Here is a 25,733-nt window from a genome sequence, read left to right on the forward strand (position 1 = left end):
TTATGTATGCCGCCTTGGGTTCTTTGGAGGAAAAAAGGCAGGATATAAATGCAAAAATAAATAATAATTTAAAAAATGTTATCGGTGCTGCATTTCCTCTTTTTTTAGCTATGCAATAAGGGCCCATCCTATTTCAAACTCTTGAAAACTTTTTTTTTAAAACTAGGGTGACCATATGAAAAGGAGGACAGGGTTCCTGTATTCTTAACAGTTGTATTGAAAAGGGAATTTCATCAGGTGTCATTTGTATATATGGAGAACCTGGTGAAATTTTCTCTTCATCGCAACAGTTTAAGTGCAGGTGCCCTGCCCTCTTTTAAATCTGGTCACAGTATAGCTGCAGTATAGCTCCTGCAGCTGTAAATGTTGTGATGAAGAGGAAATTTCACCAGGTGTGACATGCATACAAATGACACCTGCTGAAATTTCCTTTTCTATGCAACTGTTAAAGATACAGGAGCCCTGTCCTCCTTTTCATATGGTCACCCTATTTAAACGCACACATTCTTCTCGGAGCAGCTACACTAAGTTCTTAAAAGCTTGTCTCAGGATAAATAGGCTCATCTTTAAGAGACATATATCTGCGAATTTGTTGTTGTTTTCCTGCCATGACTAACACGGCCGCCCTCTGTAGCCTATAGATTGTCACTTTTTTTTAAGCCTCAGACGAGGATAAAAAATGGCGTCTGAAGCAAGCTGGAATGACTATTTTCAGATATTGGAACTATCGCTCTATTCTTTTTCAGTCTATCTTCCGGTCATTGCGTCGCCAGGTTCTGATGTAACACTGGATCTATGATTCGAGAAGTAAAAATAAAAAAGTCCCATGCTGCCTTGCGTGTCTCCTCGCGTCGTTATAATTGGCTGAGAGAGCGGAGCGAGCCGTTCAAAATTGTGGAGAGGAGACGGCGGCAGCTGCATTTGGGCGCGCATCCTGATCGGGGTTAAGCGGCTGGGTGGCAATAGTTTAAGCCATTCCAGTCGGGGAAGGGCGCTTCGAGTCGGCGAGACTGAGCTTCGGTCTACCTTCGGGGGCAATTGGGTTTCGTCCGCGGTCGCGGCCACCGGGGCGTCCGTTAAAAAGAAAGCGGGAGGCGAACGGGCGCCTTTCTCCCGCCCTCCTCAGTCTTCCCTTTCTAGCTTCTCTGTGGCGGCTTGACGATGAGTTCGCAGGGCGGCGCCAAGAAGGAGGAGAAGGGCAAGAACATCCAAGTGGTCGTGAGGTGCAGGTAAGCCCTCGCCGGCATGGTGGATTTGCTCCAAAAGTGACGGTGGGGAATGGCAGCCGCGGCGCTGGGGACGAGGAAGGGGCCCTGCCCATCTTGTCCATGCATGCTAGAAAGGAAGCCCCGCCGAGGTGTTTGTTCCGAAGCTTAATCCCGGTTAAATGTGCATTAATTGGTTGCAGCCTTGGTCTCTGAGGCTGTCCTTTCTAGATTTGGGCTTGGATCTAGACTTGGGTGCACTGCAATCAATGTGACTTAAATTAGTTAGATACTTTTATTGGGTCTACTCTGAATATGACTAAGTTTGAACCCAACCCAGTATTAGTAATCGCGGGAATCAAGACGATGGCTGTTGAAAAGAAAGGCTTCCATCCTGTGCAGACTTGCTAAGGAGTAAGCGCACTGAACACAGCGGAACTTGCAGCACAAGCCTGTGGTTAGTGTGTTGGACTTGGATTTAGGAGACCTGGGTTCATGTGCCCACTCGGCCATGAAGTTCATTGGGTAACTTTGGGCTAATCACGGACTTGCAACCTAAATTACCTCACCGTGTTGTTGTGAAGAAGAGGAGGACCATATAAGTCACCTTGGGGTTCTTGGAGGAAAAGGCAGGGTATAATTGTAAGTAAATAAATTCTATGCATTTCTAGGGATGAGCAAAAGATTACATTAGATTTATTTAATCTAGACCCCTGGCAATCAGCAAGTAATATCTGATTAAGGTTAATGCATTCCGTTAACCATTTTGTGATTAAGCAGCATGGTTAAACTTTAGCGTGTTGTCTGAACCGGGCCAATGTATTTAAAAGGCAGGATAATTAGATTGTTGTCTACTAGCTGATCACTGGCCAATTTCCTGTGGACTGCTTAGTACCTGATGGTTGCTGGGATTTTTGCAGAGAATGTTGGAGCTCAGTCTGAACTAGCAATATGCAACTTACATCCCTAAACAAGGAGTGTGTCTTCATGCTCACTTAACACCTGCTGTGCCTTAACAAGAGATACTACTGTAAACCCCCTGGAAAAATAAAGATTCCAGATCTTGCAGATAGAACCTACACACTTCCAGTTCATATGCACATAGCCCTTACAGAAGTTACGCTAAATGTGTAAAGTTGATCCTGCTTTCTCCTTTGCACATGTTGATCACAACATCTGGATCTCTTTGAGTATACATTCTTCCTCTTTAACTTCCACATGTTTGTAGTATAGACCAACCTTCCCTGATCTGGTGCTCTCCAGATGTTTTGGACTTCAACTCCCATCAGCCGCAGTCAGCATAGGCAATTGTCAGAAATCCAGTGAGTTGTAGTCCAAAACATCTGGAGGGCACCAAGTTGGGGATGGCTGGTATAGGCCATAGTGATTCTGTTTTTTAAAAAAGTTAATAAGCTCATCCCTCCTTTGTGGTACCTTCTTTGTCATTCTCTCCCTTTTCAAATGCTCCTTTAAGTGATGTAATCGTGAGCTGTGCATATCAACAGAAAAGCTATCTGCTCTTAAGTACAAGGTGAAGGGCATGAGCTGAGTTTTATTCTTTTCCAGCTCTTTATAGATGTTTTTTTAGGCACAGTCTGAGGCAATTTATACCAGCAGTTCCATGTACTGAATCTCCCGGTAAAATAAGTTCTTGCACTGCCCTCTGCATGTTGGCTGTGTATACTTCTTTCTTCACGGATGATTTCCATGTTGGAAACACACGGAATGCAAAGTGGTCCTAAGGTTTTACAAATGAGTAGCCCTCCCAACTGCTCCGAACACATTCACATTTTTTTCAGTTATAGTAAAGAGAGGGTGGGTATTTGAAAGAATATATTTAACATAGGTTTAATGGCAATCTTAATGTTCTTAATCATGAACTGTTGTTGTGAATATGACAGTTGTGGAATCTATTGAATATTCCCATGTGAAAATATGGCAACTGCATGCTGATAAAAAGTGAAGTCTAAATCTGTATAGAAATCAATATGTCTGGTTGTGGATGCTTGGTGTTATTGCAATGTTTAGTCTCCTAAGGCGATCAAATTTGCTATGCGTACAAATATGCTAGGTCTTCAGCAGGATCAATGTACTTTAGTTCGAAGTTGCAGTGACCAGATAAACAGCTCTTGTGTAGATATGTATTATTTATTTATTTAAAATATTTATATCCCGCCCTATATCACTAAGATCTCAGGGCGGTGTACAGATAAAAACATACAGTATAAAACAATAAATATACACAGTTAAAAACAAATTAAACCATTATTCAAGTTAAAAAAATATAATTTAAAAGCAATAGATGCAGTTAAAACAATGTGGCCAGTGAGTTTAACCATCAAAGGCTTTGTTAAAAAGCCATGTCTGCTGACAGGATTAGCTATCCTTCTTAGACAGTCAAAAAATATTTCCTGCAGGTGAAACTGTCACAATTGATAGGGTATATGGCAAAACTGTATGTGAAGCTGGAGCATCTAGTAACATTAGCAACATCTAAGAATGTTGAAATTGACTTACATGGAATCAATATGAATCACATTTTTGCCTTTCCATTCACAAGGAGCCCTCAATACAATAACAAAAATGTATGAAACTCAGGACAATAAATAATATAAAAGATGAGAAGCCTAGCTATCAAAAAGTGAACTAATTAATATTATTCTCTGAAGTCCTGTTGAAACAGAATGACCTTAATCTGTTTTTGAAAGATCAGCAGTAAAGGAATTTTTAGGGGAGAGTATTCCATAACTGAAATGGCTACTTTAATTGTGTTATTGCTGAAGCATTTTAATGGCAGCTGTTTCTTTCATGTTGTATTCAGTGTTTTGTTTTTGCATTACTGCTACTTTATTTGTGTGTGTGTGTGTGTGTGTGTGTGTATAAAAACTGTAAATAGCCTTGAGGGAGCTTTTTGCCCGGAAAGGCCATAAATACATTAAATAAGGTTTCCTACTGAAAAAGGTCTCCTTCCAGTAGATGCCAGCCTCACTGCAGACAGGGAAGGCACCTTTCCAAGTAACAAAACAGGATAAATACAGCCTTTGCTTCAACCAGCAGCTGAAGTTACAATATTGTTCATCCAGAACGTTCAGTGCAAACACCAATTAAGGGAAATAAAACACTTTAAATCTTCCTGAAGAGTGTCCTGTCTTACACAAAATTATATTCTCTTGCAATCTTTCTTGCATCCTCGCAACTTGTTATAATTTAATCACTTGTTATAATTTAATCACTTGTTAATAAGCCAGGGTTCCTGGCTCATTGGTTGATCGTACCTGTCAAGGTATGACAAGCCCTTCTGTGACCTGCTACCACTGGATTTAGCACAGACCCAAAGCAAGACAAAGGAAGCTCACCATGTGAGATAGAAGCCTTTATCAAGACTAAGGGTAGGGGTGTTACATGGGAAGAATAACTACAAATATAATAAAAGCATGCATAGCATAAAACCCAGTAACGACAAAAAAAACCACGTAGCTGTAACTACATACTCACACAGGACCTTGCCCCCTCTCCCCACTGTAGTTCTTTCCACCTTTTTGCAAAGACAAGACCAGGCGTTTGCGGGGTGGGCCCCCAACTATATACCTTTCTTCCTCCCATTTCGCCTCCAGGTGGTCAAGCAAGGCCCTTTGTCATTCAGACTTGGTATGTAATAATATCAAGCTAAAACTACCCTTTCCCAACTATATCACCCATACCTGCTTGGTTTCTCTTGCCATTAGGATTGACTAAAATAACTGCAGTCCCTCCATCTGTGTTTTGTTGTAGTGTTAGAACCAGGGATTCTGGCTTCTCTCCCTGAGGAAGCCAGAGTCATAAGCCATGGTTTGTTATTATTATTATTATTATTATTTATTTATATAGCACCATCAGTGTACATGGTGCTGTACAGAGTAAAACAGTAAATAGCAAGACCCTGCCGCATAGGCTTGGATAAGCAGCAAAGTGGCTTGTTTAGCTTCTCCCACTTGTTGTGAACCGCCCAGAGAGCTTCGGCTGTGGGGCGGTATATAAATGTAATTAAATAAATAAATAAATAAATAAAATAAATAAATAAGAAGAGCCAAGCAAGAGTGGTTGAGCAGCATAAACAAGCATACTGATCAATCCCAATAGGTCAGGAATCCTGGCTTGTTGTGATGTGTCAATCGACCTAAGGAACCTGTTTAGATGTAATGGCAACCTCTCAAGGCAAATCCTGTGTTAATTAACCCCAAGTTAGCCCAAGAACAGCCATGGGTTAACTTGGAGTTGTAACTAATGAACAACCCCTAATGATGCCCCTGTGGACATCACATTTGCCAGGTGGCATTTGAGGATTATTAACGGAAACAAGAAGTGGTTTGTGCACAGGTTACATCCCCCAATTTTTGGGTCAGTTAACCCACAATTTTCCACTGGCAAATGTGTGTTCTTAATAGACATTATTCCACATGTTTAATTTTCACAAGTGATCAATTGGCACTTTTGGCATGTTATACCTCCCCCTGCATTTTATCCATTAATCTCTCTCTTCTGAGACACACTCTGAAGTTTTGTTTATAAAATGAACATGGCATACTTTCTAGATTTCCACCCTGAATATATAAACATGCTGGATTGGATCGATTTAGAGCAACAAAAAACTTTCAACATTTTTTTTCCTGATTAAAATTTTCCAATTCTCTCCCCCTCCCCCCAAATTCCACAGGTAGTGTGATCTTGCCATTTTTATATTACAGATTTGGAGTAGTCTTAAACAGTCATATCTAGCTCAACTAAACCAAATTTCAATATGCTTATAGGGATCTTAAGTTATTGAGTTCCTCATTTCTGTATTGTGGATGGATAATAGTGCTGTGGTGAATGCCAAATAAGTCTGAAGCTCACAAAAGCAAAGGGCACATCTAGGTTCTACAGGTTTATCGCTCTTGTGCTTACTTGAAACTAGACTGATAAATATTACAGCTGAAATTTAACATAAACCTTCATTGTTTTTAAAGGCCTTTCAATGTGTCTGAGCGCAAAGCTAATTCCTATGGAGTAGTGGAGTGCGAACATTCCAGGAAAGAAGTGACAGTTCGCACTGGAGGGGTGTCTGATAAAACATCAAGGAAGACATACACATTTGATATGGTAAGTATCACAAATATATTGACTAGCTGTTGATGTATCGGTTTTGGTAGGGTTCCATCTTTAAAGGCAGCCTAGTAATTGTAGATAGATAGTTGAGGAGAGGGAGAACAGTTCAGTGACACAGAGAAAATGCTTTGCATGCAAATGATTCCAGGTTCACTTTCTGATATCTTCACTTAAAAGACTTAGACGTAGGTTCTAGAAAAGACATCTGCCTGAGACTTTGCTCCCTGTCTGAGTAGATAATATTATTTTCAGATGTAACACTAGAAGTAGGGTCTGATGTTATGCATATGAACCTCAGGCTTTGAGCTCCTGTTATGGATGGGAGAGAGTGGGCGTGATACCGACAGATCCCGTTCTTTACAAGGGCCCCCCACAAATGATAGGCTGTTACCAATCAAGTTAAACCTCAGGACACATTCTATTCTGTTCAGCTGGTTGAAGCATTTCTAAGCCCTGCTGCCAAGGACCCTTCTCTTCAGCCCAACTCTAGGAAAATATAGAATTAAAAAGTAAGGTGCTTTGGATTTATTTGCCCAAAGTTGGAGGATACAGCTAGATAGCTTCTTCCATGCAGTGAAGTCCCAGGTGCCACCCCAATTGCAAGCCGCTTTGGTGAGTTATTCCTAAGATTTAGGATCCTGATAAGTAAAGTCTTTGCTACTTGATTCAATATTTCACTTTATTTTAAAAAGCAATTTCCCATTTCTGAAACAGTCTGTTTGGTTGGCTAAGGATTAGTAACATGGATGGTGGCAGCTCTACATCCGAAAATAAAGCAAAAGGTTGTTCGGCAAATCCCTGTTTGTCCCACACCCACAGACTGGGAGGCGAGAATCTGTAGCTAGATCAAAATGATCCAATGATCCAGAGGCAGTTGTGTGCAAGTGGGAGAGTTCCCATTTCACAACTGCTCTAAAGTGTAGTAATGATGTCTTGTATCTAATGCAACAGGTTTTTGGAGCTCAAGCTAAACAAATCGATGTGTACCGGAGTGTTGTGTGTCCCATTTTGGATGAAGTACTTATGGGCTATAATTGCACTGTGTTTGCGTAAGTATCCTATTTATTTTTCTTCGAATTCCAAAATACATTCTTGAAGCTAACTTTTCAAATTCTTGTGCACAGCTATGGTCAAACTGGTACAGGAAAGACATTTACTATGGAAGGGGAGAGATCACCTAATGAAGAATATACATGGGAAGAGGTAACATTTGTTTTATGAATTCTAAAGTGAAAAATGAGGACTTGGGACATGCCAGTTGCCTAACCTGGGGCCCTCCAGTTATGTTTCACTACAACTCCCATCATCCCCAAACAGGTCCAATGACCATACTGCCTGGCGAGGATAGGAATTATTGTCTAACACATCTGGAGGGCACCTGGCTGGGGCAGGCTAGAATAAAGCTAACAGCAAAATTCCCTTTGAATGTTTCCTTTGAAGGAAATACAGGGGACTTCTTCCCTGGAAAATATGCATAGGAATGTAACCTAAATTTAAGTGCCTCTTGCATTAAAACACATATTTTAAAGTTGCATACTTTGCTTGATAGCATTCTAAAGTCCAAAGATTATACACTGATCCATTTAATGCTAGTATGTTTTGCTTATACACTATTATTGTAGGATCCATTAGCTGGTGTAATTCCCCGTACACTGCATCAAATATTTGAAAAGCTTGCAGAAAATGGTACAGAATTTTCTGTGAAAGTATCTTTGTTGGAAATCTACAATGAGGAGCTCTTTGATCTTTTGAATCCATCTGCAGATGTTGGGGAAAGGCTGCAAATGTTTGATGATCCACGCAACAAGGTAAGAAATCTGACTTGTTTTCTTGAGGACTGTGGGATTCTGAATTAAAGAAGTAACCTCACATCTTGTTTTACAGAGGGGTGTCATAATCAAGGGTTTGGAAGAAATAACTGTTCATAACAAGGATGAAGTCTATCAGATCTTAGAAAGAGGAGCAGCAAAAAGAACCACTGCAGCTACTTTCCTGAACCAATATTCCAGGTACGAAATATTTTTCTTTTGATGAGATGCATCTTGCTCTTTCATGTTATTGGTAATTATAAAAACAAGAAAAACATTAAAAAGTTGTAAGCCTTGAGGAGGACAAAAAAGTGGGATATGCTATAGATTTTTGAAGTCTACACCATACAGCAAGAGTGTGAAGTTTCTCTAACAGCACAATTCTGTGCACATCTACTCAGACGTTAATCCTATTATGTTCAGTGTGGCTTATTGTCAGGCAAGATTATCAGATTTCAGCCTAAATTACTCTGGAGATATATCTTGATTTTTGTTGGTGCGAGATACATTTCATTATGCACCATCTTTGAAACTGATTCAACTGTAGGTGAATACCTTTAAAATATAGTTATGACAAACATGAAATATGCCAGATGGTAAGGACCAACTTCTCATATGAACCTCCTGGTCTGCTTCTGACATAATCTAAGGTCCTGTTCCAGGTACCCCCACCTTCTGAGCTTAAGCAGGACCATCTCAGTGAAAGACTTCCTTTCACAAAACAAATACAGACTTTTGGAGGCAATTGAAATACCTGCTATTTATAACATAGTTAACATATAATATTGTCAGCATATAACATTGTCACATTTGGCATATTTATGAAATTTACAGAGCAATCCTGTGCATGTTTACTCAGAATTCCCAGCTAGATGTAGACCCACGTTGCTCTGTGGGTCTTGTTTAGAATTATTTAGAGTTCAGTTCTCATCCAAACATACAGACTTTTCCTTTGAGGCTGAAGTTTATTCTCCCCCACAAAAAGATGGCCCCTCCCCCATACAGCCCATTATAGCAATCCAAGCAGGATGTAACTAAAGGATATGTCACCATGTCCATATCAGTCCATATCGATTCCTGCATTGAGCAGGGGGTTGGACTCGATGGCCTTATAGGCCCCTTCCAACTCTACTATTCTATGATTCTCTGTGATCTACATCAAGACATCCCCAGGAATGTGCTCAGTTGGCACGCTAGGTTCAGCTTTGCAAATGCACTCCTAGCCACTGCCAAAACCTGGGAACTCAGGTTCAGGATGGAATCCAGGTATACACCCAAACTGTGAACTTGAATCCTGAAGGGGAGTGTAATATTCTTGAAGACTCAGGTTGAATCCCTATTCTCTGATCTGCCTTTCGCAGAAGGCACACTTCTGTCTTATCTGGATTAAGATTCAATTTGTTTGTCCTCATCCAGTCCATTACTGATATCAGACACTGATTTAGAATTGAAACAGCATCCTTGCATTTGGGTGAAAAGGAGAGATAGAGTCGGATGTCATCAGCATTCTGATGGCAGCAAATGCCTAAATGCTGAAAAACCTCTTCCAGGGATTTCATGTATATGTTAAATAGTGAAATGGAATCCTGAGGGACACCACAGGCCAACAGCCAGGGCATCAATCAAGTCCTTCAGCATCATTTTCTGAAATGCTGTTCCAAGAAGTACTGGAGCCTCCATAGAACAGTGCCTCAGACTGTTTGCATCCAAAGGATGTGCCACTGAATTATAATGCTTAAAGGTAGTTTGGTTGTTCTGCTGCTGTTTACGCTTGTCACTTACTGTTCTGAAGTTTATTTTAGTTCTAGCATATATTGTAGATTAACATTTGTTGGAATTCAAAACTGATTTGTGGACAGGCTTGATATTTATTTTTAATAAATGTAACTGCCACTTAAATTATTTTGGACACCATGCAGGCCTTGCTACAGCAAGTGCAATTATGTAGAACGTATCATCTATAATCTACATAATATATTACGTAGAATCAGTGCTGGTGGCCAATGTGACTGGCTGGTGGCCAATGTGACTGGTCGAGCAATTGAGGTGGAGTAAAAGGCCGTGTGGCACACCAGCTTCCCAAAAAAATAAATTGTAACTCATCAAGGATTAGAAATATTTGCAAATTTCTCTTTCACCACCAAGCCTTTTTAAAAAGTATTTGCAACTCTCTGTCTCTCTCCCCACTAAGTCTTTTTTTCTCTTACCACCAAGTGTTTTTTTAAAAGTATTTGTCACTCTCTCTCACCTTGGTTTACTAGATTTTTGGTGGTTGGAAGAACTCTCTTGGAACTTTCATTAGGTCAGTTCCTAATAGCATTTCCTATACTTCGGAGCGTTGGAAACAGCTTTGTGTTCGTGTTTCCCCTTGCTTTCTCAGACTTCCTTATGGTTTCCTTAGAACAGCAAGTATCTGGTTTGCAATCCTGATTTGGAGGGCAAACGCAAGCAGTTGGTTGCTGGTTTGGATGTAACAGCAAGCAGGCTTGTTTACGATCCCCCAAATGAGTGTCTGAAGGTTCAGGAACATGTGCTGTCAAATTGGCCTGTTTTTCATACTAAATTGTTCAACTAATTCTGAATTCATAGAAGAATATATTTTATTGCAAACTTTAATAAATAGTAGTTCCTACTGAAGCTTTCCTTGCCCAGTTGACTTTTCTGTATGTGTGATAGGGAATTTTTAAAAAAGGTTTCTGCACTAAACTGAAGGGAAATCTTTCTGTATAGCTGGGCAATTTAACCCGCACTGTGAGTTGGTTTGATGTTACGGGAACGCTGCTCAAGTTTTTTGTTTTTTAATAGTCACTGGAATATTTATTTGAAACTCTTAACTTAATTTGCAGTCGATCCCATTCGGTGTTCTCTGTCACGTTACACATGAAAGAAACAACAACAGATGGAGAAGAGCTTGTTAAAATTGGGAAGCTAAACTTGGTAAGTGTCAGTGCATAAGATTGCACAGGTAGAGTTTATACGCAGGAATAACAGAAGGGGCTGGAGAAGTATTACTTCAACCACAATAAAAGATGATTAGGTGAGGTGCTATTTCCAAATGGCCAGCCTCTGACAAGAACCAAGTGTCTGGAGGGAGGTTGCATTAGAGCAGCTAAAGCGGGCTGCTGGAATAACCTGGGACAGATTATTGGGAGAGGAAGTCTACGTTCCCTAGTTTTGAATGGCATCTGGAAGGGTTTCTTCTTCCCTTCTCCCTCCCTCCCTGGCAATACTGCACATCTGGTTGGTGGGCTGAGGAGGGAACCTTGGCAGCAGCATTTTCTGTCTCAATTTTTTCAAGTGCTCAGTATTGAGTGTAGTCTTTCTTCCTCTGCTCAATCCTTTTACAAAGCTGGTTTCCTCACAGTCCCTTTACTTTTGATCTCCCGCCCTAGCAATAGCCTTTTCCTGAAGCTCAGCAACATTTGTTAAAGAGCTTTTGCAGCCCCAGTCTCCACCCCTCACCCTGAGAATCTATTTCAAATACCTCCCTGTCAACCAGCTCCAGTCCTTCATTATAATTGCAGGTAGGTTTATTTATTTATTTTTGAGACCATCTTTTATCAGTTGGCTGAGTAGAAAAGCAGGCCTGGGTTTTTGTGGGCAATGGAAGAAATGTGTGTTTAGGTCTGGCATTGAAAACAAATTCCTAGGCTGAGCATGTCATCGCAGACATATTGTTCCGCAATTCTAATTCTGTGTCTTGCTTGTGACAAAAAAAAGGCTATGTGTGAAAAAAAAATAGTTGTAAATTTAGTTTAAAAAGTAGAGTCCAGTGCCTAGTTTCTAAAGGTAACTTTTTGGAGGGGTTATCCCTGTAGGAGATATGAAATCATTTTGTTAGCCCTGTTCCTTATTTTTAAGTGTGGTTGGAAGATACAGGCTATAACTGTTTATTAGTATTTGGAAAGAATGGCACTCTGAACATTTTCAAAGGCAAGTTTCTGTTACCTAACAAAAGTTACGCTGCTGCAGATGCTTAGCCTCTATCCCTCATCTAAGATCTTGTGCCACCTTAAAGACTAACACATTTATTCTGGCACAAGCATTCATGGATTATAGCCCCCTTCATCAGATGCATGGAATATTAACAAAAGTGGTTTTTTTAATAGCGATAGTCTAACAGAGCTACCTTCTAAAACATTATCCCTAATCTGTTCCTTGCTTTTCCTGGGCGGTAGAGGGAGTTAACCCATTGTGGGATACCTTCATTTCACCAACCCAGAATGAAACTTTTTGGTAAATAAATGATCACCTGTTCTCATCTGAAATGTAGGGGGTCTGCAGTCCCTGATGCCATCTCCAGTCCCTCTCAGTCTCATTTCCTCTAAACCTCCCCCAATACTACCAGTTGGTGGGGAACATGGATGGGAGGGTGCTGTTGCACCATGTCCTGCTTTGTGGGTCCCTGGTCGACAGCTGGCTGGCCACTGTGAACAGAGTGCTAGACTAGATGGACCCTTGGTCTGAACTAGCATGGCTCTTCTTACGTTCTTATGCTTATTTCCCTTCAAATGGACTAGTTTGACTAATCTTTTGTGAACCGCCCAGAGAGCTTCGGCTATTGGGCGGTATAAAAATGTAATAGATAGATAGATAAATAAATAAATAAATATCTTCATTTCTGGCAAAAGGGCAGAGAAATAAAGTTAGTACCCAATCTGTCAAAATGCTTGTTGTTGTTTTTAAACTTCTCCAAGTCTTAATAATGTGTGGTTCTGGTAGCGACATTTAGTCTTTTGCAGCATGCCTCACAGTAACTGTGCTGATTTTGTTTAACATATAAGGCCGCAATCGTATGCACAGTTAGTGGAGTAGCTGAGTAAAAAGTGCATAGGATCAAACTGTTAGTCTGATTTTTCTCACTGAAGTGGCAGGGCTGAGAATGTGCTCAATTACTTGCCCAGGAAAGCTGTATATCTCTTGAGGCTCAATATTCCCTAGCTCTAAAGTGAGACTTCCTGATTAAGAATGCCGGCACAACTTGCTTTTCCTTCAAAAACTATGTGCCGTGCCCAGTTGTTGGTATTGGGCTTATCTCTCAGCTTCTGTAATTTATGAGCATTGCTTGCTTGCCTTTGATCAGCTTTTCATTTTGCTGGCCATGTAAGAGGGGGTTGAAGTTAGGTTCTTTCATTTACTTGTCACTCAACAGTTGTACCTGTATATGGACCAATCTGTGGTTCGTGAAATGCAGTAGGTAATTGGTTCCACTCCTGTTTTGGGTCTTGCTCTGGTTGTTAGATCTCCAGGTTCTAATAAAATAAAGCAGATCATGCAAGCCTAATGTCTCCCTGTCCCTGATGTATGGAATATTTGCAAGGGAGGTGGAGGCCACACTTACCTTCTAAAGAGAGATGTGTAGTGAATTGGGCAAGGGCTTGTAAACCCTTCACCTTAATGAGAGCAGGATGTTGCACTTGCACAGTGGAAATGGGGCAGCACTCTGCATGTGCTCAGGGACACTTCCAGCTGGCTAGTGGAAATAATATTAGCTACCAAGCTTGGCCCCAACCTGTGACTATAGTGGCTTGTTGATATAGGCAAGTTCTTGTTTATAGGTTGATCTGGCAGGAAGTGAAAACATTGGTCGTTCTGGCGCTGTTGACAAAAGAGCTCGTGAAGCTGGAAATATCAACCAGTCCCTGTTGACTCTGGGAAGAGTCATTACTGCACTTGTTGAAAGAACCCCACATATCCCATATAGAGAATCTAAGCTCACTAGAATCCTGCAAGACTCTCTTGGGGGACGCACAAAAACGTGTATAATTGCAACAGTTTCTCCTGCATCCATCAATGTTGAGGTAAGGTGCTTTCCTTCAAATTACTTTATTGGCTGAAAGGGAATTTGGCCTCCAAGGTAAACTGTTGCAGCCATTGGGAAGGCTTAGCAGAGGTTCGTTGCTGGACTCCTGACCTGTTGCAGGCAGACTCTGTGTATATTGCAGGGGATAGATGGGGGCATGTTTGAGATTTCAAATCTCCCTGCAGTACCATAAGACTGGCTGAAAGCTTATATATTGCAGTGGAGGAAGAGCAGACTTCTGGTGCTGGTAGGGCTGCCATGTTTCGTTGATGAAGGAGTGAGATTGACTCAGTGAAACATTTTACTCAGTGAAAAGTTCTGTCTCAATTGAGACAGACTCATTAAAATAAATGTTTTTTTTAAGAAGCTACAGAACCTAGGCATCTTATTAGAAGAGCCATTTTGCCTTCTCTGACACGGGGGGACTGCTACTTTTGAGACAGTTCTTCCTATGACATGTGTCATCTAAAAATATACCAATTTTCATTGATGAAGGAGTGAGACTTAAACAACTTAAAACTCATGAGTAATTAATTAAGGTTTCTTTAATCAGGTTGCATCCCTAGATGCTGGTGAGGGGTGGGGTTGAGTAAAGTTGACAGAATGCACCACAGTTAAATGCAGCTTTTCCTTCCTGAAGTGAATATTGGGAGTGTGTTTAAGGGGCACTCTTGTATTTCTGTATAGAAGTGCTGAAATAGAAAACTCTTGCTTTGCAGTAACTTTTTGTCTCTTGTGCAATAGGAAACCCTGAGTACTCTTGAATATGCTCATAGAGCAAAGAATATCTTGAATAAACCTGAAGTGAACCAGAAGCTCACAAAACGGGCACTCATTAAGGTTCAGTATGCCTTCATTAAGTATAAATGTTATACTTCGTTCTTTTAAATTGCTGAACTGCCTTGATACTAATAATAAATAAATTCCCGGTCATATCTTTCCATTGCAACAAGTTGGAATATGGGACTTGTTAAGAGTTATTAGATAGTGAAGTTTACAGATTGTGGTCACCTCAGCAGCTACATTGCAGCTAATGTTTTAACAGGAGTATACAGAAGAGATTGAACGCTTAAAACGAGATCTTACAGCTGCACGGGAGAAAAGTGGCGTCTACATTTCTCTGGAAAACTATGAGTGAGTATTTGGCTGTCTGTGAAGACTGGTAGCTTGGGGTTAACATGGCGTCACCCTTGTCCCTTGGGGTGTACAATTGTTTTGGTTGACTTTGCTGCCCAAGCCAAAAACCTTTGTCTCCAGCTATGCCCCAGCCTCCCAAAACAGGGCAAGGCCCCACACCACAGCCTTTCCTGACAAAAGGAGTGGAACAGAGGAGTACTGAGCTCAACACCTTTCTCAACCAGCTTTTTCACTTCGGGAAAGGCCACTGAGAGAGTGGGTGGCTGGAGCTGCTCCCGGACCTCCAAGCTGCCTTCCCTGCCTGGCTTTTACTGCTCTGCAGCAGGAAAGGATGGTAGGAGTGAGGGGATCCCAGTTTGGTCCTGGGTAGCTGCCTCCTTGCTGGGAAGAAGCAGCCCACACACTGTGGCTGGCGAGTGGATTTGTTAAAGCCTTCTCCTTCACTCTAATAGTGAACTCAGGTGGTGAGTGCCAACAGGATTGGCACCCAAATAAAGATACTGAGAAATAAGTGGAAGATTTCTGGAACTCTTGATGTTATTTATTTATCAATTATCAATCACTGTATTAAAAGAAATTTCTAAGCAGTATACAAACAATGCAGTATAATAAAATACTGTATAAAATTTATAAGAAATAACAGCATGATAGCAAGGAATCCCGGAAAATAGGATGAAAAATATACTATAACTTAATTGCAGGTCCCATTTGTTCCCTCTACAACAAACTGGGTGGTGGTGGGGTTGAGGACTGTCAGGGTTATTGCTGAAACAGGGCCACTGAGAAATAGAAAGGTGGAATCTGAAGTATATAGATGTACAAAACTTTTTTAAAAATGGGTTAAAACCATTCCAGTGATTGAGCATAAAAAGCTGCAATGCTGAGTGTGAGATGGAAAGGAAAGTGGGGGTGGCCGAGGGAATTGGCCTGCTTAAACCCCTTACAACTTGTAGTATCTGGGAGGATGGCGTGGCTGATATATTGCAGTGTTTTGTTGCAGATCCCACTTGTCTTTGTCTAATGTGCTGTCAAGGCAATATTCCAATATGGGATACCTGGCATAGGTTTAGACTACGTACACTTCCGTAATCTTTGTTAACTGCCCAGAGATCTTTGGTTATTGGGCGGTATAGAAATGTAATAAATAAATAAACCTGTGAAAACATGGTGGAAAATGGTCAAATATAAGTACATATGTGTCTCTAGCTTTGTTCTCACAAACTTTTGAGTTGCTTTGCATATTCAACTTGCTCAGTGTGCACCATATGTGATTTTGGCTTTAGTGCTCTTCATGGGAAGTTGACAGTTCAGGAAGAACAAATTGCAGAGTATATTGAAAAAATTGCAGCGATGGAGGAAGAACTGAAAAGAGTAAGTAAACTTCGTTAGTAAGTAAACTTCGTTAGTCTTAGAGATGCTTTGGGAAGGTGCAATCTTTTTGTCATTTCAAAGAAGCTTCAGACTTCCTAGCTTAAAGTGAGGGATTTTAAGAGTGGCCTATTCCCACCTAGCCTACACTGTTCAGCATGTACCAAACTGGACAGTGTTGGCTAGGAAAGAGAAATAAATGTACATACTAAATTCATTGGTTGTAGTTAAAGCATTGTTAACCTTCCCATACCAGTTTTCTCATGAGATGCAAATAGCATCAGTTGAATAGCTATCAGTTTCTAATTAAAAATAAGCATTCCGACATGTCCAGTCAGATGTTCTGAGGATGATGAGCACCAAGCCTCAGGCTTGCATACTCCTCCTTCCCCTTCCTTTCTTCCTTTATATGTGTTAGGACTTTGGGAGCTATTGTAGCGAACTATAGCTTGCCGCTTTGTCTAAATGAGGCAAATCCTAGTTTGCTTTCAACCAGAATCCCAAGGAAAGATCAAATCATGCTTTAGGTCCTTGTTTAAGGACAAGCCCTGGTTTACTGCATTTGGGCAAAACTGCAAACTAGAAGCTGAATCTTAAAACCGCCTACCCTGATGCACAAAAGAAGGGAAGGAGGGAGATGGGAATCCAAGATTCACTGTTACTCATTCTTGTAATGACAAACTATGGTTTATCATTTTACATCTGAATTGAATGAGTGGCCTGGTTTAGATGTTATATCGTCAATTGCCACTTTTTGCATTAAGTTTAGTTCTGCAAACCCATCACGAAGGGAGATCAATCCTTCCCTTACATGCTTCTCAGTTCACAGAAAACTCAGAGAGGTAGCAAGGGCGTCTGGGAAACCCTGTATATGAGATGTTCAGGAAGGTGTGCCTTCCTTGCTTCTCTCAAATTCTCCAAGGAATACACTCTTTCTCCACAAGGAGCATCAGTTAGGAGAAGAGTGTGTCTGTACTCCAGTTCTCCACTTACTTTAACTACCTTTCCAGTGAGTTATTGCATGTTTAAGAGTAGATTTACAAAATATATATTTTAATTAAAGTAGTTAATTGCATGAACGTTGCCTTAGTTGGCTTCCTGTCTTCAAATTATTCCACCAGCATAGGCTTATAAACTCTGTTTAAGTAGGCTTATAAACTCTGTTTACTGCTGTTGCTTGACTCACTGACCTGAAACCTACAAAACATTTTTGAGAATTAAATGGTTTATTAAATGCCAGTGTAGCGTAGTGGCTAGAGTGTCAAACTGGGATCTGGGAGATCCGGGTTCTAGTCCCCACTTGGCCATGGAAACCCATGGACTGACTTTGGGCCAGTCACAGACTCTCAGCCCAACCCACCTCTCAGGGTTGTTGTTGTGAGGATAAAGTGGAGAGGAGGAGGATTATGTACGCCGCCTTGAGTTCCTTGCAGAAAAGAGGGTGGGAGATAAATGCAATAATAAATAAGTTTATTATGAGAAAAGCTTATGCATGATAATTGAGTTCTTTAGCTTAAAAACAAAACCATCTTCGAGATTTACGCTTTAAGTTATCAGTCACTTCTAGCAACTTGGCTTATCCTACCATTCGAAAAGCTTTATTTCATAGTCAAGATAGTGCTCTTGGTATTACTAACTGATCATAATATTGTTTCTTACAAGTGTATCTTGGTTGTGTATTTTGATTCCTCTTAATACAGATCTCAGAGTTATTCACAGTTCAAAGAAGTGAAATGGAAAAGTGCCAAACAGACCTACAGTTCAGGGAAAAAGAACTGGAAGACACTCAGAAGCACTTGGAAACAACCAAGGTTCTTCTTGTCGAAGAAGAGTATGTGGCATCAGCTTTGGAGAACACAGAAGAAAAACTTCATGGCACTGCTACCAAGGTTACACAGTTCACTGTCCTAGACTTTTCCTGGCCTTTGTGTGGTTAATATGCTTACAAGACCTTGATTATAACCTACACTGTTAGAATTGGATGCGTTCCAAGTAGCTCTTTAAATTTTGAAGCTTGCATCAGTCCATACATATGATCCGTTTCTGGTGAAGTGGGAGTGAATTGTCTACTTCACACTAAAAAAGGAGAGGGCATCCTATAAGAGGTTACTTGTACCATCTACTTTGTGGAAGCAAGGCTGGTAGAGTCTTTTAGCTTATGCCAGTTGGGGATGCCCTCTCAGCTTCTTATTGCTTTTACCAAGCTAGCAGGATTGCCCATGGCATGAGCCTTGCGCACCGAATCTATCCATAGTCAATAGTCCACATCAGCACATAATGCAAAACTATGATTTAGCATTTTATGGCTCTAGTTAATTGCTGAACAAGCCCATTTTATTTATTTATTTATTTATTTATTACATTTTTATACCGCCCAATAGCCGAAGCTCTCTGGGCGGTTCACAAAAATTAAAACCATAATAGAACAACCAACAGGTTAAAAATATAAGTTTAAGCAAAAAGGAACCCTAGACTTAAGTGTTCGCAATGTTATAAACGTTATAAAGGTCAAACCAAGAGGTACCATTGTCGCTCCTTGCAAAAATGGTCTTAAGAATCGAAATCGAACCTTCTATGTCACAGAAACTGGAGATCCACCATTTTAAAACATGGAATGTTTGGCTGGTTTGTTTATCAAACTAGAATTCATTTTAAACCACAATTTCTAGTTTATCCATAATGACAAGCCAGGAATAGCAGAAACAGAATATATACCAGTTGCTAGGGAACATGTGTGTGGGGGTGCTGCTGTTGCACCGTGTCCTGCTTGTGGGTCCCTGGTTGACAGCTGGTGGGAATGGAGCGCTGGGCTAGATGGGCCCTTGATCTGATCCAGCATGGCTCTTCTTCTGTTCTTGTTAAGTCCCCTTTCTGTCTGCACAGGAAGCAGAGAGGGTCAGGCGGAGCATGAGTCTGAGACTTTGCTTGGAGCTGGAGAGGATTGTCTATGTGGTGCTAAATCATGGTTTAGCTTTACATGTGAGCTAGCCCACTGTGACTGAGGCTTTTTCCCCTTCTCTCTTTCTTTCTCTGGTTTAGTTTATTTGGAGGAACTTTTGCTTTTGCTGTTTATCTGGGGAGCTTGCAAATTCTAGCTCACTCCAGAGAGCTTGATTTCAAAAACTGACCGTCTTCTGCAATTTAGAATAATTCATAATCAGTTTGATTGTGGCTTCACTTGACTCGCAGATATGTTGATGTGTTTGTTTTTGTAATCAAGTTGGTAATATTTGAAGACTGACAATGTCTTTTTGTCGTAGTTGCTTAGTACAGTTAAGGAAACCACCAAAGATGTATCTGGTCTGTATGCAAAACTACATCGTAAGCATGCGGTTGAGCAGCATAATGCAAAAGCCCAAAAGACGTTTACAGATCGTATGAATACATTCTTTGGTGAAATGCAAAACTCTATTAAGGAGAACTATTGGAAACAGCAGCAGATGCTGGACTCTTATACCTTTTCGATTGGTAAGTGCTTCTGTTCAATTTTGTGTGGCAATAACTAAAAAAAAAACTTCTTCCCCCTCAAAAAAACTGAATCTAGAATCAGACTTGTTCCTGAAATCATTAATAATACACTCTTGTCTCCTGCCAAGAAGTGTTTCGGTCAACCTCTTATACCTCTCTTTCTTTGCAGGTGATCTTCTGTCTGCTAGCTCTTCCGCCTTTGGAGTTACTGCAACAGCTATAGATGCAGCATTCAGCTCTTTAAAGGAGATCATTTCCACTGAAGTTTCTATAGCTTCTGAAAATATACTGAAGCAGGAGGCACTGACACTGGAAAATAAAAATGACCTGCAGAAAGTCATAGTAAGTTGAAGTGTTGCGGCTAGGGAAATGACTGAGCAATTATGAAATTGTTTTGGTGATGAAGCCTACTGATTCTTGAAATGCAAACATAAATGAAACGTAGCTGCCAGCAGCACTCTTTATCAAGGGCTGTATCTGGCTAAGTGACTCTCTCTCTCTTCACGTTTTCCCAGTTATTTGACATAATAGCATGAGGGAGGAGTTATAGCAGAAAACAAAGAAGGGCAATCACTTCGATGACTTTGCTCTTCAGCTCTGCAGAAGGAATGGAAATGCAAGGTGCTTGGGTCAACGGCTGTACTGCTGTTCCTCTTTAAGCAAGGCCTTTGTCAGCTACTGGCTCCCAACTATACACTTCTCCCTGGATGTCATTGGTTGGCCGTACTACTGGATTGCAATACAGGAGGCATGGTGCTAAATCTCTACATCAGCCTTCCCCAGCCTGGTGGCCTCCAGATGTATTGGGTGGAACTCCCAGAATCCTTCAGCAGCATGGCTGGCTGGAGGATCCTGGGAATTGTAGTCCAACATATTTAGAGGGCACTAGGTTGAGTAATGTTGCTCTACGGGTTTGAGTACAGCTTATTGACTCCTAATCAACGAGATGTAATTGTTTCTTTGCGCTTGCTGCAAGTCTCAAATTTTCTGACTGAATTTGAATTTTTTTTCTTTAAAAGTGGAAATTACTGTTTGATACCTTATTATTTTTTTGCTTCGAGGAAGAGCACTCCTCTGGATTGGACAGAGCATTAAGTAGTCTGTCACCTGTGGTGCTACATGTGCTGAATATGAACGCTCAACTACAGAACAACTTAAAGAAATATTCATTTATGGCTGAAAAGGTACGATTTGGGGTTTTTCACAACTTCTCTCATATGCCATAACTATTGTACTTTTGTGGGAACAAACAAGTTTCACTTCTTTTCATAATATCAAACTTGTGCGAAAGGTAATGAAATATCCCATGTACTGACTTCCTGACCTGATGGTGCATTTAGCTTATATACATGCCAGGCTAGGATAGTTTCAAAAAAGTCAACGTTGGTTTCTTTCTGAATCATGATGTGATATCTTTTTCTGATTTAAAGATGATTGTCCTTAAAGAGGAAATGGCACTTTTCTTCCAAGAACATGCTCTTGCTTTGCGTAAACTACAAGCAGACAGTTCCCAAATGTTTGCTCAACTTCAGCTTGATTGTGACAGCCTGCAAGAAGAGGTGGAGTTGACAAAACTGGCACAAAAAAAGGTATCAGCTCTTTTTGTAGCACAATAAGGAATGGATCAATGATGTCTGCAGCAAGTCCTCAATGCACTTCGGAGGTGGGCAGAATGATGACCTGCATCCCACAGAGGTGGAAAAGATGAAGTTACAGCCCTAATTTTTTTGATTCTGTTAGAATGCCATAATATGCAGGAGAGGAACAATATGCAGAACATTCTGTATCTTGGTATTGGGTGGCCCACACAAGCTACCTCTGGTTGACTGTCAACTAGAAGTGTAGCTATAATTTCCTTGGAAGCTCTGGGATACTGTGAAAGGATTTGTTTTCTTTGGGAATCTCTTTCTCTCGTGTATGAATGCTGGGCAGTTGGAAAACATGTTCCTTGGGGGGGGGAAGACAATAGTAATACAGAGCAGTGTACTTCTGGTTATTATCTATTATCTGCAATAACTTGTGAGGTTGATTTGTGGTTGTATATGCAGGTTACCCCAGTACATGGTTCCTGGGGTACAGCAGATAACTGTGTCTGGCCCCAGTTCCTGTGCTGCCGTTTTGTGACTCGTTTGGGTTGATGGAACTCGGTTCTCTTCTGGGGTGTGGGTGGGGTGGAGGCAGGGTGAGTAGATTGCACAGGCCTGAGTTCTACCCACTCCTGTAGCAGAATATTTAATGCCAAGTGCTTTTCTCATGTCCACTGAAAGGATGGGTATTTCTCAGCTGTCTCTAAAGACCAGTAGCCAGCACTTGAACGTTGCTACTGAATGTCATGGGTAACAAAAGCTGTGCCATGCAAAATGCACTTGGGAGTAAATTTGAACTAATTTCCACTGTCCCAGCATGCTTTATAATAACAGATTTTAACACTTTGCTAATATTTCCCAGATGAGTGATCTGTCTTTAATTCTCTACATTTGTGCTAGGGTACAGCACAGCTTATTGCTTCTCTGCAAAACCAGCTGAGCCTGCTAGAGCAAGAAACTCAGCAGAACCTAAGTGGAGTCCTAGAAAAAGGTGGAAGACTCAAGAAGAATACTACTGTTGTACAAGAAAACGTAGCTATGTAAGGAAGCTCTTTAATTTGCTTATCTCTCAAATGCCTTTGAAAGGCTATTAAAGCATTCTGTAGACTTATTCTGTGCAGCTGTCTACATACTGCCTAGACTAGTATTCAGAATTGGGAGTGTACTAAGTTTTCAAGTCTAGTTCTGAAAATCTCAAACTCCAAGTGTGCTTGAATGCAATATCTAGTCATATCCCATTTATTCTACATTTGCTCGTTTTTAGTCTTGCATCATTGGGTGTGATCCCTACAGATCTTGAATCATGAAATAGTTCCCATAATAGCAAACCCGACCCTGCTACATAGTTAAATGATCAACATTTAGAGCAACATTTCTAATAATGTATTGATCCATTCTTACAGGCAAAGTACTGGCCTTGTCAACTCTACAACTTCCCAGCATAGCATATTGACTCAGCCTCTGGATGACTTTTCTCAAGAGATCAGGCACTCCAACAATGAAAATACTAAGGTACTCTTGGAATCAGCTAGTTGCTGTGAGGACCTGGGCAGCAGCCTGAGAAGTCTGAGCCAGGAAACAAGTAACTGGGCTGAAATTGCAGCTACAAAGATGACCTGCATAGTTAATCAACAGAGAGCCTTTCTCAGCAGCAGGAAAGAACACGTACAACGCATTTACAAGGTAACTTTGAATCTTCTAACCTGATGACAAGTGGACTAGAGCTATGCTCTGGCAAGATCTGACAACCAGAACTCTGCTGAATTTTTGCTCTAGAAATTAAGCTTTTGCTTTGCTGGATGGTGGGGCAGGAAATCTCTGCCTTCCACATTTTCATCACCATTTCCCCAATAAGGTCCTGGTTAGCATCATTCTAAAAACTTTAATGAAGCTTCTATCAGGAATCATATAGTGAATCTGATGTCACTGAGCCAATAGTCTACCTTCTTTATTTCACTGCAAGTATATGCTTGCCCTACAGAACCTGGAAAAATAGTTTCCAATTGTGATAGCTAACTAATTTTATTTATTACACTTCTTAAGAGTTCCATTTTGCTTTCAGAATCTAGATGCCACTTGCAACACGTCAGTTGCTAAAATTGCAGACCATCTTGACCGTCAAAAGGATGCTGAACAGGTGGTCCTCAGGGAGATCTTCGACAAGTCACAGAACGATAAGAATGTGCTTATGAAGCAGGAAGAGACACTCCTTGAAGAGACGGCGGATGGTTTAAATCAAGTTAATGATTTTGTGACAGAGGAACTGAAAGTAGATATTCCAACAGGTATTTGGAGGAGAGGAATGCACCATGCAGTCATTGGAAAAGAGGGTTTCTACTCCAAAAGGTATGAAGGCTTAGATGCCGCTTAAACTGTTTTTTACTTCCAAAGGAAACACCCCACAAAGAAAAGACTACCATTACCCGGTGACAGTTGTGAAAACAGAACCCCGTGATGTCTTGCTTGACAAGTTAAGGCAAAAGCAAGGAGAGCTCACAGCTACACTGAAGGCTGCTTCAACAACCATGGCTTCCAAGGCCCTAGATCAGGTATTTGTGGAAATTAGAGGGAGAAGAGGCCTGCCTCAAATTGCTTCGCAAAGGTGGGATGCTTAATGGCAGATACATCATTGGGTGTTACAAAGTGTATAAATCCAAGTGAATTTGTTAAAACTGGTATATAGCTGTAGAACAAATCCTGTACTGGAGAGTGCTCCTGCAATACTCTGGTAGATGTGCTTTTAATTTGTAGATCTGTCTTCTCTGCATTCACTGATACAGCAGGCTAACTGTTGTGTTCCAGGATTCTTTGGAGGATGAAGAGGAGATAAGAGACACCAATGAGAGCCTGTTCAATGAAAAATCCTATTTGGAGCCAAGTGTGTGTATTCAGACAAATGGTGGTATACCATTCTTCCAGGTAACTGTTTATTTTCTGTCTCTTTGAAAATGCAAGGCTAATAATCAGCGCTTCTGGCAGGGCTAACTATAATTAGGAGATTACATGTAGTTTGCTATACAGGCAACTGGAAATGTAAAAGATTGGGGTTATGATCATGTAGCATACACACTTACCTTAGAGTAACACCATTGAACTCTGGATTTTATTAGAAATAGACATGTTGAATCCAAATGTTGAAAGGTAGTTTGGAAACAATTGTGAATGGAGTCTTGGGGTGTATCTAATTGGCATTCCTCACCTGCAGTCTCAAGTAGTACTATCCATTCCGTCACCTCATTCTGCTGCGTGCCTAAGCCAGGCCTAGCAATTTGGTGTTCCTCTACTGATGGAAGGCTCTTAGATACAGTAAAGACTTCCGTCAGCAGAATGGGGAGGGAGGTGACTTTCAGCAATTCCCGTTCCCCCTGCAGACCCCCATACCATCCCCCACACTGATTTAAATGGTCCCCCAATACTCTAGAGCAGATTTAGGGAGATGCATGGATGAGGGCAATTGCAAAACAACAAAACACTTCCTTCCCCATTCTAACGATGGAGACCTCTGCTGGATCGAAGAGCCTTCAACCATTTTTCAATGCTCCCTTACGTTTAAAAATTCCTTACTATCCTTCACCTGCAGTTTTAAGAGGGGCAATCTTTTCTACCAACTCATTCTGCTCTATGTGAAGACCCTGTTTTAAATCATGTTATTTTAAGTTGGTAGGTTATCTCATATCATGTGTAAAATTGTGAGAGATCTGTATTTCTTTAAACCAATCTATAGACTTTGCAGAATTATGACATGTCCAGAAAATGTAATAAGTGTAGACTTCTTTCAACACTGTGCCTAATGGAGAATAAGTGATAATTTTATGCTCTTTAAATTTGCAGCATAAAAGAAGTGTCAAACATGATAAAGAGAACAAATCAGCAGCCTTCCTGGAAAAATCCAAGGAGGAGGACGACTCAGCAGACACACCTATTTTAAAGTCCAAATTTCCATTAAGAACACAAAACTAAGGATCTACAACATCCCTGCTTCTTTCTCTCCAGTCTTGCAGTTTATCAGCTTGAGCTCTGCACTTGGTGCTGTAGTGTCACTGTTTTAGATTACCTGTAAAGAGATCTATTAAAGACCTCACTGCTTTTTATACGTAATTTTGTATTTTTTGCACATTTTTAAACTTTATACTTAAGTGCTCCTAAATAAAGACTTTAAATCTCTAGCATCATTAATAATGTTCTCTGTAAGAGAAATTGACATCCATAGCTGAGGTATTAGCAAAGGTATTCT

At 40.7% G+C, this 25,733-nt stretch overlaps 1 protein-coding gene across 1 annotated transcript; it reads left to right on the forward strand.

Moving 5' to 3' along the window:
- Positions 1 to 1,126: 1,126 nt before the first annotated feature.
- KIF11 (kinesin family member 11) lies at positions 1,127 to 25,665 on the forward strand. The gene is made up of 22 exons (XM_063132867.1): positions 1,127 to 1,229; positions 6,191 to 6,323; positions 7,281 to 7,378; positions 7,454 to 7,532; positions 7,952 to 8,137; positions 8,214 to 8,338; positions 10,984 to 11,074; positions 13,696 to 13,938; positions 14,685 to 14,780; positions 14,986 to 15,074; positions 16,361 to 16,448; positions 18,146 to 18,334; positions 19,706 to 19,913; positions 20,083 to 20,255; positions 20,975 to 21,097; positions 21,344 to 21,502; positions 22,400 to 22,539; positions 22,903 to 23,182; positions 23,562 to 23,784; positions 23,891 to 24,048; positions 24,302 to 24,418; positions 25,331 to 25,665. Exons 1-22 carry the CDS (start codon positions 1,162 to 1,164, stop codon positions 25,457 to 25,459), a joined length of 3,195 nt encoding a protein of 1,064 aa, XP_062988937.1. The 5' UTR covers positions 1,127 to 1,161; the 3' UTR covers positions 25,460 to 25,665.
- The last annotated feature ends 68 nt before the right edge of the window (positions 25,666 to 25,733 follow it).

The sequence above is a fragment of the Elgaria multicarinata genome, chromosome 8 (genome assembly GCF_023053635.1).
Source record: "Elgaria multicarinata webbii isolate HBS135686 ecotype San Diego chromosome 8, rElgMul1.1.pri, whole genome shotgun sequence".
NCBI classification, from domain to species: Eukaryota; Metazoa; Chordata; class Lepidosauria; order Squamata; family Anguidae; genus Elgaria; species Elgaria multicarinata.

What these genes read in the sequence shown, in the direction of transcription:
- KIF11 (XM_063132867.1), top strand. Translation starts at nt 1,162, where the DNA reads ATGAGTTCGCAGGGCGGCGCCAAGAAGGAGGAGAAGGGCAAGAACATC. An exon ending in TTCCTGAACCAATATTCCAG is followed by an intron (nt 8,339 to 10,983) that starts GTACGAAATATT and finishes CTTAATTTGCAG; the next exon opens with TCGATCCCATTCGGTGTTCT. An exon ending in TGGAGGAAGAACTGAAAAGA is followed by an intron (nt 16,449 to 18,145) that starts GTAAGTAAACTT and finishes CTCTTAATACAG; the next exon opens with ATCTCAGAGTTATTCACAGT.